This window comes from Cavia porcellus, unplaced genomic scaffold (genome assembly GCF_034190915.1).
Source record: "Cavia porcellus strain 051 isolate PalLab524CR breed Dunkin Hartley unplaced genomic scaffold, mCavPor4.1 scaffold_26, whole genome shotgun sequence".
Lineage (NCBI taxonomy): Eukaryota > Metazoa > Chordata > Mammalia > Rodentia > Caviidae > Cavia > Cavia porcellus.
In genome coordinates, this window is record NW_026947509.1 from 18,084,937 (window position 1) to 18,103,860 (window position 18,924).

The 18,924-nt window shown below is 43.3% G+C and overlaps 1 protein-coding gene across 1 annotated transcript in view; it reads right to left on the reverse strand.

The window, feature by feature from the left end:
• Positions 1 to 18,924, reverse strand: part of Wdr64 (WD repeat domain 64) — a 139,934-nt gene that overhangs the window by 8,417 nt on the left and 112,593 nt on the right. Inside the window, exons 25-26 of the mRNA XM_003474268.5 lie at positions 17,218 to 17,327; positions 12,733 to 12,921 (exon numbers count right to left, since the gene is read on the reverse strand). Coding sequence (XP_003474316.4) covers positions 12,733 to 12,921; positions 17,218 to 17,327 — 299 coding nt within the window. The remainder of the gene's footprint in view (positions 1 to 12,732; positions 12,922 to 17,217; positions 17,328 to 18,924) is intronic.

Consider the following 18,924-nt stretch of genomic DNA (forward strand, 5'->3'; position numbering starts at 1 on the left):
GATTTGCCCATGAGTTTAACCTTTTTACCTAACCTTAGTTACTCTTCCCACAAGATAGATACTCGCCGTTTTCCTGTTCTGTAGCGCGCCTTATTGCCTCCCCCCACCCACCTATCTGGGCCATAAAGAATTTGGGTTTCTGGTGACCTCTCCCCGACCTGGTGATGATCTGTCATAAAATGAGCCTGCCCCAATTTTAAGAACTGTTTAGCTTCAAAGAAATTACCGGGAAATACTGTGGCCCAAACCCCGATCGGTGCTTTCCTTTTGTTCTGTATGTACCAATGGGTTAGATATCAGATCTTTGTAAAACTTAAGTTCCAGCATCTCATAACTCGTGACCCCTTCGCACTCACTGGCGAAGACAAGCTGTCCTGGGATAATTAACTCTCCACTTTCTTCCCCAAATATTGCTGCAGATGTGCCACTCTAAGATAATGTCAGTCTGCAGGATGGGAGTAATTTGAGCAACACCAGGAACTCCCGGGACTGTGAGAGCTAAGTGGACAGCAATACAGTTTCCAGATGCGGGTCAACAGGTTTAATGGCCTTACAGGTTTCCTCCCCACTTTCCCTTACTTTTAAAAACCCCTTTCCCCAGTCTTGGGCGCGCAGTCTTTGGTTTGATCTAGGAGAGACTGTGCCGCCAGGACTGGCTCAATAAAGCCTTTGCCACTTAAGTTTTGGACTCTTGTTTCCGTGGACTTTATACCGGGGCCCACGTTATAACATTTGGGGGCTCGTCCGGGATGGAAGCAAGACTCCAGACTCATTTCCGAACATCTGAAAGTAAGTGCTCTGGAGGTTTTGTTTGGGCCGCGGTCAATTTGTAATTTTGAGGGGACGCCCTCAATTTGGGAGTGGGAACCACCCGAGGACAGAGTCAGTTGGTTTGTCGGACAAATTCTGTCCATCTGTGAATCTGCCCCGGGTGAGGAACCACTCCGTTCGGAAGGGGACGCCCTTAATTTGGGAAGTGAAGCCCCCGAGGACGAAGTCAATTGGTTTTTGCCATTTGTGACTCCGCCTGGGTGGGGAACCACTTCATTAGTTAAATTTGTTAATTCCTCCAGATCCCAAAATTTGACTAATTTTTGAGCAAAGGCCATTCTGCTGCAGCTTGTCTTGTCCTGTCTCGTCTTGTGTGTCGGTCTGTGTGTTCATTTGTTCTAATTGTTCCCCTTTTTGGTCACCTAACTCTAACAGAGCCTTCTTTCTTAGGAGCTCCTTCCTAGAATTCGGAGTGGGCAAAGGTGATTCCGACCGTTTGCCTAGTCTCTGTAGTTTTTCTGTTTAACCCTAACTTTGCCTTTTAAGTTTTTTTCCAGCAAAACCAGCGACACCACCAGCTATGGGTCAGAACGAGTCCATTATGGGTCGGAACGAATCTGTTCCCAGCACTCCCCTTAGCCTTGTCATTGACCACTTTAAAAAATTCCAGAGGCGAGGTGGGAGATATGGGGAAAGGGTTCGCAAAGCCAGACTAACAACCTTTGTCACACAGGAGTGGCCCCTGGGGACCCAAGGAGTCTGGCCCCCTTTTGGGTCCTTTGATATGGAGACAGCTCGAGCGGTCCGCCAGTATGTATTTGGGCCCCCCGCTCACCCCGATCAGATTGTCTATATCCAGGCTTGGATAGATACAATCTATGATGCTCCCCCTTGGATTGAGCCACTTCCGAATGGAGTCCTAGCAGCCCTCAAACCGAAATCCAAGGCTGAAGAGGAGACCTCCAAGCCCAACGCACCTCCAGTCTTACCTCCGAGCGAAGACTTCTCCGACCCGCTAGACATCCTTCCCTTACCCCCTCCCCCGTATCCTGCCCCTGAGCCACAACCTGACTCCACCTCGCCCTCCCCGCCTCGGCCCATTCGAACCCGCCGCCACGCTCGACCAGAGGGACCTCTGGAACAGGGCCACGAGGCAGCGCCACTGTGTCCTCTGCGGGAGGTCCCAGCCCCGAGTGGGGGCTCCATGTTTGTGTACACCCCCTTTTCTTTCTCTGACCTCTATAACTGGAAAAGTCAGAACCCCCCTTTCTCGAAGGACCCAGAATCTCTGATTAGCCTTATAGAGTCTGTTTTCTCCACCCACCTTCCCACTTGGGATGACTGCCAGCAGATCTTACGCATCCTTTTCACGGCTGAGGAAAGGATGCGAATCTACGCTTTGGGGCAAAAGGGAGTCCGAGAACCGGATGGATCTCCATCCACTGATCGGCAACGAATTGAGCACTTGTTCCCCTCCTCCCGACCCGAGTGGGACCCTAACACGGATGCAGGTAAGAAGGCTCTCGATGAGTATCGCCTCAGGCTCTTAGATGCACTTTGTGCGGCTGCTAAGAAGCCCACCAACCTTTCCCGAGTGAGTGCAGTGCAGCAGTTAGCCGATGAGTCTCCAGCGGTGTTCTTAGAGCGCCTTTTAGAGACCTATAGATTATATACTCCAATCAATCCGATGGCACCCGAGAACGCACGAGCAATTAATATTGCTTTCGTGTCCCAGTCGGCCCCTGATATTAGGAGAAAGTTACAAAAGCTTGAGGGATTCGAGGGAATGCCTCTCAGCCAGTTGGTCGAGGTCGCACAAAAGGTTTTCAACAATAGGGAAACCTTGCAAGAAACAACAACCAAAAGGATGACTAAAGTACTGGAATTACTTTGCGAAAAAGAAGCCAAGAGGTCAGCTAACCCTAGGAAAAAGGAAGCTCGAGATAAGCGACCTCCTCTAGACAAAGAGCAATGTGCGTACTGTAAGGAGATGGGACATTGGCGTAAGGATTGTCCAAAGTTAAAGCCTAAGACAGAACGAGAGACTAAGGCCCTGTTGTCTCAGAAATGAGGAGGTCAGGGCTCGCCGCCACCCCCCGAGCCCCGGATAACTCTCCAAGTGGGGGGACAACCGGTGGACTTCCTAGTCGATACAGGAGCTACCTATTCTGTGCTGACTCAACCATTAGGAAAACTGACCAAGCAATCTGTCAATGTGATAGGAGCTACAGGGGGCCGAAAATCGTACCCAAAGGTGACAGCTAGTCTGGCTCGACCTGGACATAGACTGGTCCAACATGATTTTCTCTGGGTCCCTGAGTGCCCGGATCCCCTTTTAGGGCGGGACCTTCTACATAAATTACAGGTGCAAATTGACTTTGTTACGAATGAACCTAGACTGAAGCTAGGGACTGATACCCCCTCAAAATCAGAGGGTATTAGAGTGTTGGCTCTTGTCCCAGAAGGAGAAAGTTACCGCCTGCTGGGAAGTTTGTCTGGTGCACCCGAGTTGTCACGGACTGACTTAGAATTAGAACTGCTGAACAAATGGAAACAGGAGATTCCAGAAGTCTGGGCAGAAAACAACCCTCCAGGGCTAGCAGTCAACCAAGTCCCCCATGTGGTAGAACTCTTGCCTCAGGCACGCCCCATCTGCTTAAGGCAATACCCAATAAGCCTGCAAGCCCGGAAAGGAATTAAAGTCCACATACAGAGACTAAGAGACAATGATATTCTCATTCCTTGTGTCTCTCCCTGGAACTCGCCCTTGCTCCCAGTTCAGAAACCGGGGACAAATGACTATCGCCCTGTACAGGATCTCCGAGAGGTTAATAGACGAGTGCTGACTCTACACCCAACAGTGCCAAATCCTTACACCCTGCTCAGCCTCCTTAATCCGGAGAACACCTGGTACTCTGTCCTGGACTTGAAGGATGCCTTCTTCACCCTGCCTCTTGCTCCGGTGAGTCAACCCCTATTTGCCTTCGAGTGGACTGACCCAGATACAGGGGTAAAGGAACAGCTGACCTGGACACGTTTACCTCAGGGCTACAAGAACTCTCCCACCCTTTTTGACGAGGCGTTAACAAGAGATCTCTTAGGGTTTAGAGAGGAACACCCCGAGATAGTGCTCCTTCAATATGTAGATGATTTGTTGATAGCCTCAACGTCCCTAGAAACATGTCAAGAGGCAACTGAGGAGTTGTTAAAGACTTTGGGACGATTAGGCTATAAAGTCTCGGCTAAAAAGGCTCAACTGTGTCGCCAGGCCGTGACTTACCTGGGCTATAAATTACAAGAAGGAAAGAGGACTTTATCAAAAGAAAGAATCCAGGCCATATTACAAATCCCATCCCCAGAAACTAAGAAACAGGTGCGGGAGTTTCTGGGAGCTGTCGGATACTGCAGACTATGGATTCTAAACTTTACTGAAATCGCTCGCCCATTGCATGACTCTTTAAAGGGAGAGACTCAAAAGTCGCTCGACTGGACAGATGAGTGCGAGCAGGCTTTCCAACAGCTCAAGCGAGCTCTGACTGAGGCACCAGCCCTGGGGCTCCCTGATGTTACTAAACCCTTCACCTTGTTCGTAGATGAACTCAGAGGCATAGCAAAAGGGGTTCTGACTCAAGATATTGGCCCTTGGAAGAGACCTATAGCCTATCTTTCTAAAAGACTCGACCCAGTGGCAGGAGGGTGGCCTCCGTGCCTGAGAATTTTGGCCGCTGTGGCAATGCTACTCAAAGAGGCTAAGAAGCTCACTTTTGGACAAAAGATTTCTGTGGTAACCTCCCACAGCCTAGAGACTCTTATTAAAACCCCCCCAGAAAAATGGCTTTCAAATGCCAGAATTCTACACTATCAGGCCTTGCTTCTAGACCCAGAATCAGTAGTTTTCAAGACCTCCTCAGCTCTAAACCCAGCCACTCTCATGCCCGACGATAACCCAGAAAACCAACAGATGCCTCTCCATGAGTGTGCTGACATTCTCGAGTTACAGCAGAACTTGTGAGCTGATCTAACCGACCAGCCTTTTAAGGACGCTTACAATTATTTCACCGACGGAAGCAGTTTCATTCAGGACGGGAGGCGAGTGGCCGGCGCAGCAGTGACCACCGAGAAAGAGGTACTCTGGGCTAAGCAGTTAGAGCCTGGCACTTCTGCCCAAAAGGCAGAGCTCATTGCTCTGACAGAGGCATTAAAGCTAGCCTCAGGAAAGAGGGTAAACATCTACACAGACAGCAGATATGCTTTTGCTACTGTACATGTACATGGAGCTATTTACCATGAACGCGGTCTCTTGACCTCGGCCGGGACTAAGATTAAAAATGCCCCACAGATCCTAGACTTGCTAGCAGCTGTCTGGCTACCTCAGCAAGTCGCTATTATTCATTGCAAGGCACACCAAGTGGGAGATGACCCCATCATCATAGGAAACAATTTGGCCGATCAGGCTGCCCAAAAAATAGCAACCACATCAGAGGGGCCTGCAGAGGAAATGACTGCCCTGATGCTAGTCCCTCAAGCCTTGTCAGAGCCTGTTTATTCGAAGACAGATTTACAGCTAGCATCTCAACTTGGAGCCAAACCCCGCACTCCAGGGGGCTGGTATCAGCTGCCCGACAAGCGAGTGCTGTTACCCGAAGCACTAGGACGAGAGCTTTTGCAGCAAGCTCATCAGGCTACTCATTTAGGAGGAACTAAACTAGCAGAATTGTTCAGAGATCGATTTTTCATTCCAAAGCTCTCCAAACTAACTGCCTCTCTGAGCTCTAGATGTCCACAGTGTTTGTTGGTCAACCCAACCAGAAAACCTCCACTGGAAACCACCCGGTATCGAGGAACCTCCCCAGGAGAACACTGGGAAGTGGACTTCACGGATATGGTAAAACCTGGCTTGCAGGGACACCGCTATCTCCTGGTGATGGTAGACACATTCACTGGCTGGGTAGAGGCCTTCCCCACTAAGTCTGAGTCAGCCCTGGTTATAGTTAAAAAGCTACTACATGAGATTATACCCCGATTTGGCCTCCCATTATCAATGGGGTCCGACAATGGCCCGGCTTTTATAGCCCAAGTTACTCAAAAGTTAGCCCAAGTATTGAAAATCAGTTGGAAACTCCATTGTGCCTATCGGCCACAAAGCTCGGGACAAGTAGAGCGCATAAACCGGACCATTAAGGACGCTTTGACTAAGCTGTCTTTAGAAACTGGTGACAATTGGGTGAGCCTTCTTCCCTTTGCATTGCTGAGGGCCAGATGCACCCCATATATTTCTGGGATCTCCCCCTTTGAGGCTATGTTCGGGAGACCCCCACCTATAGTTCCTAAGTTGTCAGAAGACAAATTAGCCGAAGTAACTAACCAAGATCTCATTAAGTCCTTACAGAGTCTCCAGCCTGTACTGACCTCAATTCACCGGCTGTTCAGACAAAAACATCCGAACCCCCCCTTGGGAACGCTGCCCCAAGCGTCAATTGAGCCAGGAACGTCGGTCCTGGTGCGACGACACCACCGGGATTCGCTTGAGCCGCGCTGGGAGGGACCGTTCACCGTGGTGCTCAGCACTCCCACCTCCGTCAAGGTAGCAGGAAAGACTGCGTGGATCCACCACACACAAGTCAAACCACTGGAAGCTACAGACGACGAAAAGGGTCCCCGATGGACAGTACAACGGACTGGTAACCCATTAAAGTTAAAGTTTGTAAAGGACTCTCAGCCATAAAATTATGTCTGTACTATGGTATTTGGCTTGGTGCTCGATTATAATTGTAAACCCCGGGAATGGGGACTAGATTGTTTCAGACGAGAAAACTAAAAGGGAACTAGGGAGAGCTAAAGGCACGATAAATCAAGTCACCATTGACCTATGTATACTTTTCAATGGGATAATAATTAATGATGACAGCCCAACTGGCAGGGTAGGTGGGTCGGTCCACCGTAACCTCTGCTCGGGCCGTGGGCCTAAAGCTCTGCAAGTTATGTTCCAACTCAAGCAGGCATCCCTGTATGTATGTCCTAAAAACCAGCCTGACCCCAATTATAATGTGTACTGTGCCTCCGATCCAAAACATCAATATTGTTATTCGTGGTCATGTGTCACAGGAGGCCTAGATGGATACTATAACTCTGAAAAGTATCTCGCTGTCAAGTACATAGGAAACAAAAACTGTTATGGTGTTTATACTTGTAACCCAGTCCAGCTGACCTTTCTAAATCCAACGGATTTTAGGTGGCTGGGGCAGGGACTTACTTACGCTGTTAAAATTTATAAATCTAGACATGATCCTGGAATTAGTATCAATATCTTATACAAGCCACCTAGAAAGCCTCCTGTAGTCATTTACAGGAGAGGACGCCGCCCAGTGACAGCCCCCACTCAGAAGGCACCCATTAATTTCCCACTCAGTCGACCCCGGAGGCACACTCCGACGACTAAAGTGACTGAGGCCACATACAATGGGAGCATTTACCACACAGACCAGCCCCAGATAAAGCTGTGTAAATGGAGGGGGAAAGGGGGCATCCCATACTGGATAGAGATTAGAGTGCCTAGCCTCGATCCAACCTCGATGCAACCTTCAACAAGGGCTACAAAAACTGGTTTGAGAAGGTCTAGACGGGCACAGACTGAGCCCAAAGCCTCCGCCCCACCTTCAATGATAGCGGAAATATTCCAACCTTTGGAAGTAGCAGCTGAGCTACTTAACAGTTCCCTTGATAGCGATTTAAAAATCCCATGCTGGCTGTGCATGTCCCCAGAGCCCCCCTTCTATGAGGGCTACATCACGGTCACTGATAAACTAGCCTCCGATCCCTCTAGATGCAAAATGCTCCTTCCCCAATCGCTATGGAAAGGCACCAGTTTAGAGGGGATAACTGGTACCTGCATATATCATTTTAGCCACACAGCCCCTGAGTATTGCGACCTTTCTCACTCTTATCGCATCACAGGAGCTGGTGACGCTACTCCCCTAATAGCCCCGGCCAGCCATTGGTGGGCTTGTACTTCAGGATGGTTCCCTTGTATGATTTCAAAAAAGTTCGTTGTTGACCAGGATGAGGTGTGTATACTCACCCAGGTTCTGCCTAGAATCTACTGGCACTCCGAGGAAGAAGGGAACCGGGCTCTCATCTCAGCCAGTCACCAGATCAATAAGAGAAGTCCAGCCCTCCCTATTATGGCTGGGATCAGTGTATTCTCAGCCCTCGGGATGAGTGCTGCGTCCATGGGAGTTAGCATACACCAATACAATATGCTATCTCAACAGGTAGATAAAAAAATAAAAAGAGTCCAAAATGCTATTGAGGCCTTAGAGAGTTCAATGGACTCATTAGCTGAAGTAGCTCTCCAAAATCGCAGAGGACTAGACCTCTTGCTTGCTGAAAAAGGAGGACTGTGCTTGGCCCTGGGAGAGCAATGCTGCTTGTACGCCAATAAGTCTGGGGTAGTTAGACAAAACTTAGCGGAACTCCAAAGAGGCATACAAAAAAGAGAGAGACTAAGACAAGGAGCTCTAGGGTGGGCGGAGCAAATGTTCTCCTTCCCACCGTAGATAACCAACATAATAGCGACCGTAGCCGGTCCTATCATTGTGATTCTAGTGCTAGCCACTTTGGGCCCCTGCATAGTAAATAGGCTGACTGCATATGTCAAGCGTCAGGTACAAAGTATAAAATTAATGATGGTCAGGCAACAAGCGTATGAGCTTGTCCCCAGCAGACCTTAAGTACGGCCAAGGATTTGGCCCAGAAGTCACAACATCAGAGGGGAATGTTGTACTCTAAGAAAGTAGCTTCATCATTTTGTGTATTATAGCAAACCTGTACCGCGGCTTACTAAATGTTTTCTTTTCTTAACTGATATGTTAAGTGACCCAATTGATATGTTGAGCAATACTCTCCCCTGTAAAGAATTGCAAGAATTTCACTTAATTGAAATGTTAATCACGGAGCGGCCCTCTACAAACAAGAAGAGTGGTGCTAAAACAAGCTAACAAGGGCTGTTAATCACGGGTAGGCGCCTCTAGTCTTCGCTAAAGAACTAAAGAAGACAAGAAGGCCCACTAATTTACACATTGTTTGAAGTAGTGTGTTTATATGCAGGGAGATTTGCCCATGAGTTTAACCTTTTTACCTAACCTTAGTTACTCTTCCCACAAGATAGATACTCGCCGTTTTCCTGTTCTGTAGCGCGCCTTATTGCCTCCCCCCACCCACCTATCTGGGCCATAAAGAATTTGGGTTTCTGGTGACCTCTCCCCGACCTGGTGATGATCTGTCATAAAATGAGCCTGCCCCAATTTTAAGAACTGTTTAGCTTCAAAGAAATTACCGGGAAATACTGTGGCCCAAACCCCGATCGGTGCTTTCCTTTTGTTCTGTATGTACCAATGGGTTAGATATCAGATCTTTGTAAAACTTAAGTTCCAGCATCTCATAACTCGTGACCCCTTCGCACTCACTGGCGAAGACAAGCTGTCCTGGGATAATTAACTCTCCACTTTCTTCCCCAAATATTGCTGCAGATGTGCCACTCTAAGATAATGTCAGTCTGCAGGATGGGAGTAATTTGAGCAACACCAGGAACTCCCGGGACTGTGAGAGCTAAGTGGACAGCAATACAGTTTCCAGATGCGGGTCAACAGGTTTAATGGCCTTACAGGTTTCCTCCCCACTTTCCCTTACTTTTAAAAACCCCTTTCCCCAGTCTTGGGCGCGCAGTCTTTGGTTTGATCTAGGAGAGACTGTGCCGCCAGGACTGGCTCAATAAAGCCTTTGCCACTTAAGTTTTGGACTCTTGTTTCCGTGGACTTTATACCGGGGCCCACGTTATAACACCTTTCTGTCTCCAAAATTCCCTTGTGCATGTGGCACCAGTGCAGTGATGATTCTGCTGCATTTAAATTTTACCCAATTACCTTCCCAGATCTCTCTCTAGGGAAACCATGATGATTTCTATTCTGGATAAGCATTTCATGTAATTGTATTCATCAATAGTTATTTTTATAAATTCAATGCTCTACTTTTGTGTGATGTAAAAACTTACTTCTATATATATAGTAAAAACTCACTTCTATATATATTTACAAAGTCATAACTAAGTTCTAAAATCATTTCTAAAAGATAATACTGTGTCCTGAAATGGAGTCACCCTAAGACAAGGCTCATTTTGCTACATGCAAGTAAAATCATTTAGTAAAATCACAATGTCAGTGTATATACTACATTTAAATGATCTCAAACATACCATACCCTTTCATACTTCCACATCCCATCTGCATTTATTACTCTGCTGATCGTGTTCTCTATTAATCCCTCTTTATTTATTCCACAAATGTCTTTTGATTCCTCCTGGGTACTGGCTAAGAACTAGGGAGGATACCAAGAGATATAAAATAAGATCCTACTTTCTTTAAAAACTCACAATATAGGGAAAGAGATAATCATGAATGACAAGGCTTATTGCCTAGTCTTAAGTACTAAAATGTGTGGATATTAAGACTAAGCAAATGTCCCAAAGACAGGGATGAGCAACTTTGCTTGATGAACTCTACCATGACTTGCTAAATCTTGTATTGCACTATACCTCCTCTTATGTGTTAGCCTGCCCTCCTCTCCAGTGCGGGCTGATGCAAGCTTTGATTACGCTCATGGTATTTTGGCAGCCCCCTACAGTTCCCAAATTGTTTGGATCTTGATCTGAATTCTGAGTGATTTCTGATTCTTAGCTTTAATTCCTATTTTTGGACTTTTTAGTTATCCTTTGTATTAGGTAATGCCAGTGGGTCTCCCAAGTTTTGATTCATTTAGGATTCCTCTAAAGGACTTTTATCATTGAAGCCTTCTCTAATGCTTCCTCTATGGAAATTACCCTTGTTGGTTCTTGTTGGACATCATAAATTATAAATTGAGTCTAGGGGACGTCCAAAACTGTCCTTGTCATGCCCTTTGAGCCAGAAGGAAATGCAGAAACTCTTTGCTCTTTTCTGGTCACAGCTGGAAGCCCTAGGGCTAATGACTGCTATAGAGCTCACAGGGCAAGATAAGATCTGCTGAAGACAAGAAGGCACCGGGAGAAACTACAGTTTCCTCATTATCCCCGGCTTACCCTTGTCCTTTCCCTTGCACAAATGCATTGTTTTTCTTACTAGCCCAAGGTAGTCTCCATTATTGTTCCAGAACTATCACCCATTGTCCTTGACTCAGATGTAACAAATAAATACCAAGGTTCTCGGTGCCTTATGGCCTTTTGCTTTTTGTTCCCTACAGACAATTGGTCATCCCAGATCCCTGTTGCACCCCAATTTTGTCTCTTGCTTTTTCTTCCTGCCATGTGCCTTAATGCCTGGCAAAAGATTGGAACTCACTGCAGGGGTCTCAATAGGGTTAGGGTTATTTTTAGATCCCCTTTCCATCTGCAAACAAGTCCAACTCCTTGTTTCCTATCATTTATCTTTTATTTTGATTTGGCTTTCTCATAGAAGTCAATTATGCTGTGTGTCTGATTTATTTCACTTAGCATTATTGTCTCTAAGTGCATCCACTTTCCTACAAATGACTCAAATTTATCCTTCTTTATGGCTGAGAAGTCATTCACTGTGTGTACCATATTTTCTTTATCCCTTCATTAACAAATGTCCATCAACAGATGGACATATAGGCCATTTCCAGGATTTAGCTATGGTGACTTGTGCTGATATAAACAAGGTATGTATCACTGTAATATGTCTTTAGCACTGTGGGGGAAGATACCCCAATTGAATGGAATTTCTATTTCTAGTTTTTAAAGGAATCTCCATACTGACTTCCTGAGGGATTGTACTAGTTCACAAAAACTTTTTGAGAATGTTAAAGGAGGGAAAACTGAACTACCCGGATTTGATCATTATACATTATATAAATATATTGAATTATAACACCGTACCTCATAAATCTATATAATTTAAATCTAAAAAGTGCTCTAGACTATCTTTACCTCATATCTCTTTAGTTCTCAGCCATTGCAATCTGATTTCTACTCATCATGCCACTGAAATTACCTTCTTTAGTAATGTCAGTGATCTTTTCATGTCAAAACCAGTGTTTACTTTTCTATCATCATATGTGACCTTCCCATTCCCACCTTCTATGAATGGATATTTTTCTGCCTCTTACAACTCTTTCCTTCCTAGATTTCCATTATATTGCTTGTTTGTAGTTTTTTCTCTCACTGTCTTAGCTATTTCTCCTCAAAACTTTTCATTAGTATCTCTTCTTTGACCTGCTTTTTAGAGGCTCTTTCTGGATTTATTCCATAGTTCTATGGTTTTCTCACTCAACACATGGAATAAGAATGCCTTATCCACAGTGAAAAGTACTACTATTATAACTACTGAATCTTTGTCTATACTATGACCTCTTTTAGGAGTCCAGACACATCCATCAGGGTGCTCATTACAGAGGTACCAAAGCACCTTAGACTTAATCTCCAACCAAACTCATCATCTTTCCTTTTCCACTCACTTTCCTGGTGTATATTGTTACAGTGCATTCCATAAAGTTAAAAATTCTTATATTGGTCCATAAAAAGCCCATTGTGATACGGCCTGTATATACTTTTCTAGCTTTGTCTCCTATCATATCTTTCCTACATACCCTTTGGACTCCAAGCTTCAAAGACTATACCATAGCCTCTTATTATTGGTCTTTTGTTTAGGCAACCACTTCTTTATTTTTCCTTGGTTAAGACTTTTTTATTCAATGATTATTAAGAATTAGATGTTCCCTGAAGTAGTAGTATACTATTTCTAAATATATAAAGCTTTCTGTTTATAAATATATCTCCCTTTCACTGGTTTGCAAAATTATTGAAAAGTTTTGGGTTTTTGACTTTTGAATTTCCCATGTCCAGCACAGAGTCACAATATCATGATAGTTTAGTTCTTATATGTTCATCTGAAGAAAAACCAATGGTCTTACTTTTCCCGGTCAAATATCAGAGGATATTCATATTTTTGCTTCTTCTCTGTGAACTTGCTTTCTTCTTTGATTTCTATAGGAAATTCAGTAACATCACATGGCAAAATGAAATCTCTTGTTTGTGATAAATCAAAGATTCTTTGCTGTCCAAAATATCCACAATAATGACCGTTGAAAGCGTGCCACAACCTGGAGGGAAGACAAATGAGGGGAGAAATAAATGAGGAACCCGAGGAAAGTGATTCTTCATAGATCATCTTGTACAGATGACATTGGTCTATCAAGGGCTTTAAACTTGGGCTTATGTCACTTCCTTCTAAGTACTCAGGAGTAATTCTTATATAAACATTTGTATCACTTAGAATACCAGTTAGGAACATTTGGGGGGAAATGTCTGTCTGAAGCTATACTTATGACACTTATTTATCAAAGCCAGAAAACAAAGAACAGATTTTTCCCAAAACAACACTGCTTAATATAAACGAATCAGAAGCTACATTGATTAATAATGGTCAATTATTTGAATTAGGTCTGGAGCGGGCTATGTCCTATCTGTCTACTTATAATAGCAGCATCATTAGAACCTGTGGGAAGAGAGACATATGGATGCTTTTTGTAATACCAAACTCCTCTCAAATTCCATCCATAATTCTTTTTATTTTTTATTTTTATTTTAAAGGGAATAAAACAGAACAGTAAAATGAAACAAAATAAAACAGTGATAGACTAGTAGGAAATCCACAATCGTTACTGTATTACATATTGTTATCCTCTAAATAGCTGCCCAGACTACTGATCCCAGGCCTGCTAAGTCAATCAAACAACATAAATATCACGTTACTTCCCTACTTCAGTTAGTATCATCTTAGCCTGTGGCACATCTGGTTGCTTTGGTGGGAGGGGGAGAGGAAGAGGAAGGCAGCTTCCTTGCTGGTTCTTCCCAGCTGACAGGGCCTCTGCCAGCGCACAGGGAGACCCCGCCGCTTCCTTGCTTTTTCTGCCTGGCCAATAGGCCAGGCTACCATCCACAATTCTTATTAGTTTGGAGACACCACACTAATTTTTACAGGTGAGTTCTGATGTAGGATGGCAAAAAAAAAAAATGTGTCTTTCATTTTACCATCAATTCCCTTCAAGGGGTCCCTCTCAGTAGCCCATGTAGTTCAAAATAATATAGCATATCATCAGCAGGAGAATGTGCTCTATACCTATGGAAAGACAGAACAGTGTTTGGAAGATCTTCCTTTTATGTCTTGATTGCAACCTCAGAGGAACAAATACTGGAAACTATAATTATGTGCTCTGTTGCAGTGATCCAGAAGAAAGACCAGCCAAAAAAACAAGGGTGGACACTACAAGGTCCAAGTAGTATCCTCTGTCAAAGAGATGGGTACTGAGAAGGCAACAGCAGAGGTATTCAGATGAGACTCCGAGTATTTGAGTGGCTTGAGGACTTAGCATGAGCATCTTATATCCCTGACATGTGTCAGCTCCCTAGAACTGCAAAAATGCCACATCCTTTCCAGAGCACTTACCAAAGGGAAAAGGATCAGTGCTTTAAGCACAGAAATTTGAGAGGGATTAACTTCAGAACAACTCTAAGTTTATTCTATTTTAGACCTAAACTAAAGTGACTTTTGGTCTTCTTCTTTCAGGGTGTTTCCTGATCTATGTGGCATTTTCTCAAATAACTGATCCTACTTCTCAGCCTTGTATCTTGGGCCTTGGATATGGACAGCTAGCCCCCTGGAGCCTTAACTGGCCTCTTTGAAATTTTATGTTTACACTGATCTCTGTCCTATGTCCAGAAATTAAGATTTGATTATATTAATTTCCTGTTAAAGTCATCATCAAAGTGCTTGGCTATTTAGAAAGTGGTAGTTGGTGTTAGCAAAAGGTTATGAAGAGGGATATAGTCTAAGGCAGCTATTAGTAGAGTGAAGTTATTTATCTGAATATCTAGGGTGGTTTCCACTTAAAGAAATTTCAAAAAGTAATTTCTTCTTACCAAGGATAGCCAGAGCACTGCTTTGGTCTGAATGTTTGTGTTCCTACTCAGTTCACATACTGAAACCTAACCCAATGTGGCTATACTGATATGGATCCTTTGGGAGGTGTTGAGGTCTTGAGGGGTCCACCCTTGAGAACAGCACATTATCTGTTGCTATAACTGAATACCACAGGCTGGTAGCACATAAAGGTTTGTTAAGCTCATGATTCTAAAGTCTGAGATTTTAAAGACTGGGCTGTTGTACATGGTGAAGTTCTTCTTGCTGATGGAGACTCTCTGCAGAGTTCTTAAGTCTCACAGGGCATCACAGGGCAAGACGAAGCATTGCAGCTCAAGTCTCTCTTCTTACAACGCAGCCCCATTGGATTGCACCCCACCTCTTGGCCTCATGTAACTTCATTACTTCCTTGCAGCCTCATCTCCAGATGCCACAGTCATATTAACTTTCCAGCCTCTTACTGCTTCTCATGGGGGATTCAATTTCAACAGGAGTTTTGGTAGGGACATTCAAAGTATGTCAGTGTCTTTAAAAAGAGGATGGAAGGAGTTTGTTTATCCTTTCTAACACACAAGTATGTAGCTGGAAGAGTCTGTGTATGAAGCAGAGATTTGCTGATGCCTTGATCTTGAAAATTTTGGCCTCCAGAACTGTAGTTACAAATTACCTACTTTAAAGTACGTTATTATAGCACCCTAAACAGACTAACTGGGGAATATTCACAATCATAGAGGCCTCTATACATTTTTTTGATGTGTATTACAATCTTTATCATTTCTACTAATAGCCTGTTAAAAATAAGCTGGAGAGGGACTGGGGATTTAGCTCAGCGGCATAAGCGCCTGCCTTGTAAGCAGGCAGTCATGGGTTCGGTACTCCCTGGTACCGATAAAAATGAAAAAAAAATGTTTACCTTTAAAAAAAAATAAGCTGGAGCAGAGACCCAGTTAAAGACATTTGTAATCATGAAAATGCATGTTCTTAATCTTTCTACAAATAAGATTGGTCCCTCTTCTGACAGCAGAAGTATCTCTGCTTACTGCCAAATAATACCTCCTCTTGAGCTCAATTTCTCTAGAAGTTCTCCTTCACCCTTCCACATTCTAAATGTTTTAGCAACTTTTTTCTTAATCAGTGAGACCAATGGTCATTTAAAAGTGTCTTCCAGGTACCATTCTTGATACTTCCCTTCACTCTCAGTTAAAATTCATGTCTTTTTGATTTTATCTCCTAAATAGCTCTTGAATTTAAATCACTTATCTCTGGCACTGGTACCTCTCCTCTAATCCAAAGCACCATATTCACCATAGACTTCTAAGTGGTCTCCTTGTTCCCACTTTTGCTGTCCTGCAATTCATTTTCCATACCTCATGTTTAGAAACCTTTATAAAGGCTGGGATGCAGCTCAGTGAGAGAATGCTTGCAAAGCCCTGAATTTGATTCCCAGCATCATAAAAAATAAACTTAGAAACATAAACCAATTAATGTTACTCCTTTGTCTGAAATCTTTCAGTGACTTTTTCTTTCAGAGTAAAAATACAAACCCTTAGCCCTGCCTACTAGACGTTCCAGTACTTTGTTCCTGCCTAACTTTCTAGCTTCAAGCCCAAATTGTTAACTGGGGTCTATTCAATTTTAGTTCAGAGGCTTTTATGCAACATAAAACATTCTTTCTTTTATATTCATATTATGTTTAAACTCTCTAATATACCTTGAAATCACTCTACCTCTGTTAATCTACCTCTGTTAATCTTTTTAGAACATAATTCATTACCCTGAATTTAAGGCATTTCAAGTAAGCAGCAATCTGTCTCTAAAAATGTCGTGACATTTTCTTTCTTTCTTTTTATGTATGCGTGTAAGATTTTAGCACTTTGTGAGTATGTACTTAGCATTATCTAGGTAATTAAAAATAAGTAGGCTTTGTAAAACAACCACATAATCAGTGAAATAATTATTTAATTTTCCCAGTATTGTTATTTTTTATGTTTCTGTTTTCTGAGTATTTATTTCTTTATTGACAGCACTTTACTAAGTGGCTTGAGGTAGCCTCAAACTCCTAGTCCTAGTGATCCCCTTGTCAGCCTCCTGATTAGCTGGGAACACAGGGGCATGCCACCCTGCCTGGCTAGATGTGTTTTCTGTGACTGTTCTGTGACTGCTGACCCTAAGCCTTTTTCTTATGGCTTTTCTAGGTTGGAGGGTAGCTTCCAAGTTGCCTGTCTTATTTAGTTCTTTCAAAACCACCTATTGAAAATATTTATCATTACTTTTCAGCATTGAGGAGCATGGCATCTTATTTCCTTGGGTTTAGGAAAAAAACTCCCAGACTGATGATGGATTTCTCATTAGTGTCACTTTTTAAAAATCAGATCACCAAGACTGGGTTTTAACCAATTACTTCAGCTTTAGCGTGAAAGCTTTTACCTGTCATACTCAGAATCGGAGTTCACAGTAAGAAACTGTCTTGCCTTACCTGACTGAGCCATCGATGGAGGCAGTGAGCACCAATTGCTTGTCTTCCACATAGATCACTCGAATGATTTCTGAAGAATGAGCACGCCACGAGAGCACCTGTCTGAATTTCTAGATAGCAACAGTGAGATACAACTCTTGGAATAAGTCAAGAATTATAATCTCAAGGAAAATCATTTCTCATTAGGGAGCTGTGTTTATGAATGGATGGTGCAGACAGCTGCTCTAGGTAATTCCCAATTCCCAGGTCGTTCTCTTGCTTATTGAGGTACCCACCCAAAGTCCTAATTTGAGAGATTTATTAATCTGCACATATCTCTGGGAGAGAAAGTGTTTCATCTTTTTAGCAATTTGTCATGTAAATAAGAATTAGCAATTCATTTAGGTGGTGATTAAATAACTAGAGCTGCCTTAAGAAAGGGCTGGGGGAGACTGAACATGAATATAATTAGGAACAAGTGGAAGCAGAGCTTCAAGTGAAGGCCAAAGTGGAAACTGGCAGAGACTTTTTTTATTTGCAAATTTTATCTAGAGAAAGCTTTGGTTATTTTGTTCTTCATTTAGAGTGTGGGGTGGGTGGCACATACTACAAGGTATTGATAAAGAAAACAAGGTCGGCTGATTTTCTTTCATAAACAACATGAGGTTTGATTTATGTGTCCCTTCAGAGATCCTCAAGTTTAGAGCCCACAATAGGTTACAGAAGACATTCTAAACCATGTAAACTAAAGCTGTTAACAGGGAGCTTGCTCTGCAGGGACCCTCTCTACTGCTAAGAAACCTACCGCAAGGCCATATTCCTTCCTAGGTCATTGACTAGGATATTTGTATAAACAAGGTCCTGGCAGTTTGGGGTTCTGTGATCTATTAATTTTGACCTTAACGAAGGTGAAGCACAATCTCCTATATGTCTTATGATTGTTTTTGTTTCTTGGCTATTTTCAACGAATCAGGATAAAATCTGTATGTGCCTACTTCATGGTGTTTCAAAGCCATGTAACCATATCTGTCTGTCCAAGATTTCCTTCTGTGCCTTAGGATCTCTCTCTCTTTCTCTCTCTCTCCCTCCCTCTTTCTGTCTCTCTCCCTCTGCCTCGCCCTCTCTTTCTCAGTTTTTGAGACAGAGCATTGCTATGCAGTTTAGGCTGTCCTTGAACTTATTGTATAGCCCAGGCTGGTCTTAAACTCATGGCAAAGATTGGCATTCTGTAAGGCAAGAATTTCTCTAGCGTGTGTCTGAAACAATGTTTCCAAGAGGATTCTTAATTAGGTGTAATGATATGTTAACATGTTTATTTTATTGCATTTCATTCCAATCAATTCTTTTCTATTTTTACACAAATTTTAGCTGAAACTCATTAAGTTGATTTTATGTATTATTAGAAATTAAGACTGTCTTTTCTATATGTGTCTATATATAACCACCTGGGCAATTTTAGTGCACAGGCTCTGAATATCCTGTTTTGGAATATCTGTACTCTATAGACCTCCTTTTTAATAGTAATGTTGGAACAGAGCAAGATTAACCTGATTTATAGACTGACATACTGGGCTTTCATTGCAGTTATAATCTATAGCTGGACCACTGGTATATGTGAGTCTATATAATAATGACTCATTATTATATAATGAGTGTGATGGTGTACGCCTGTAATCCCAGCACAGGGGAGGTTGAGGCAAGAGGATCACTGTGAATTTGAGGCCAGCT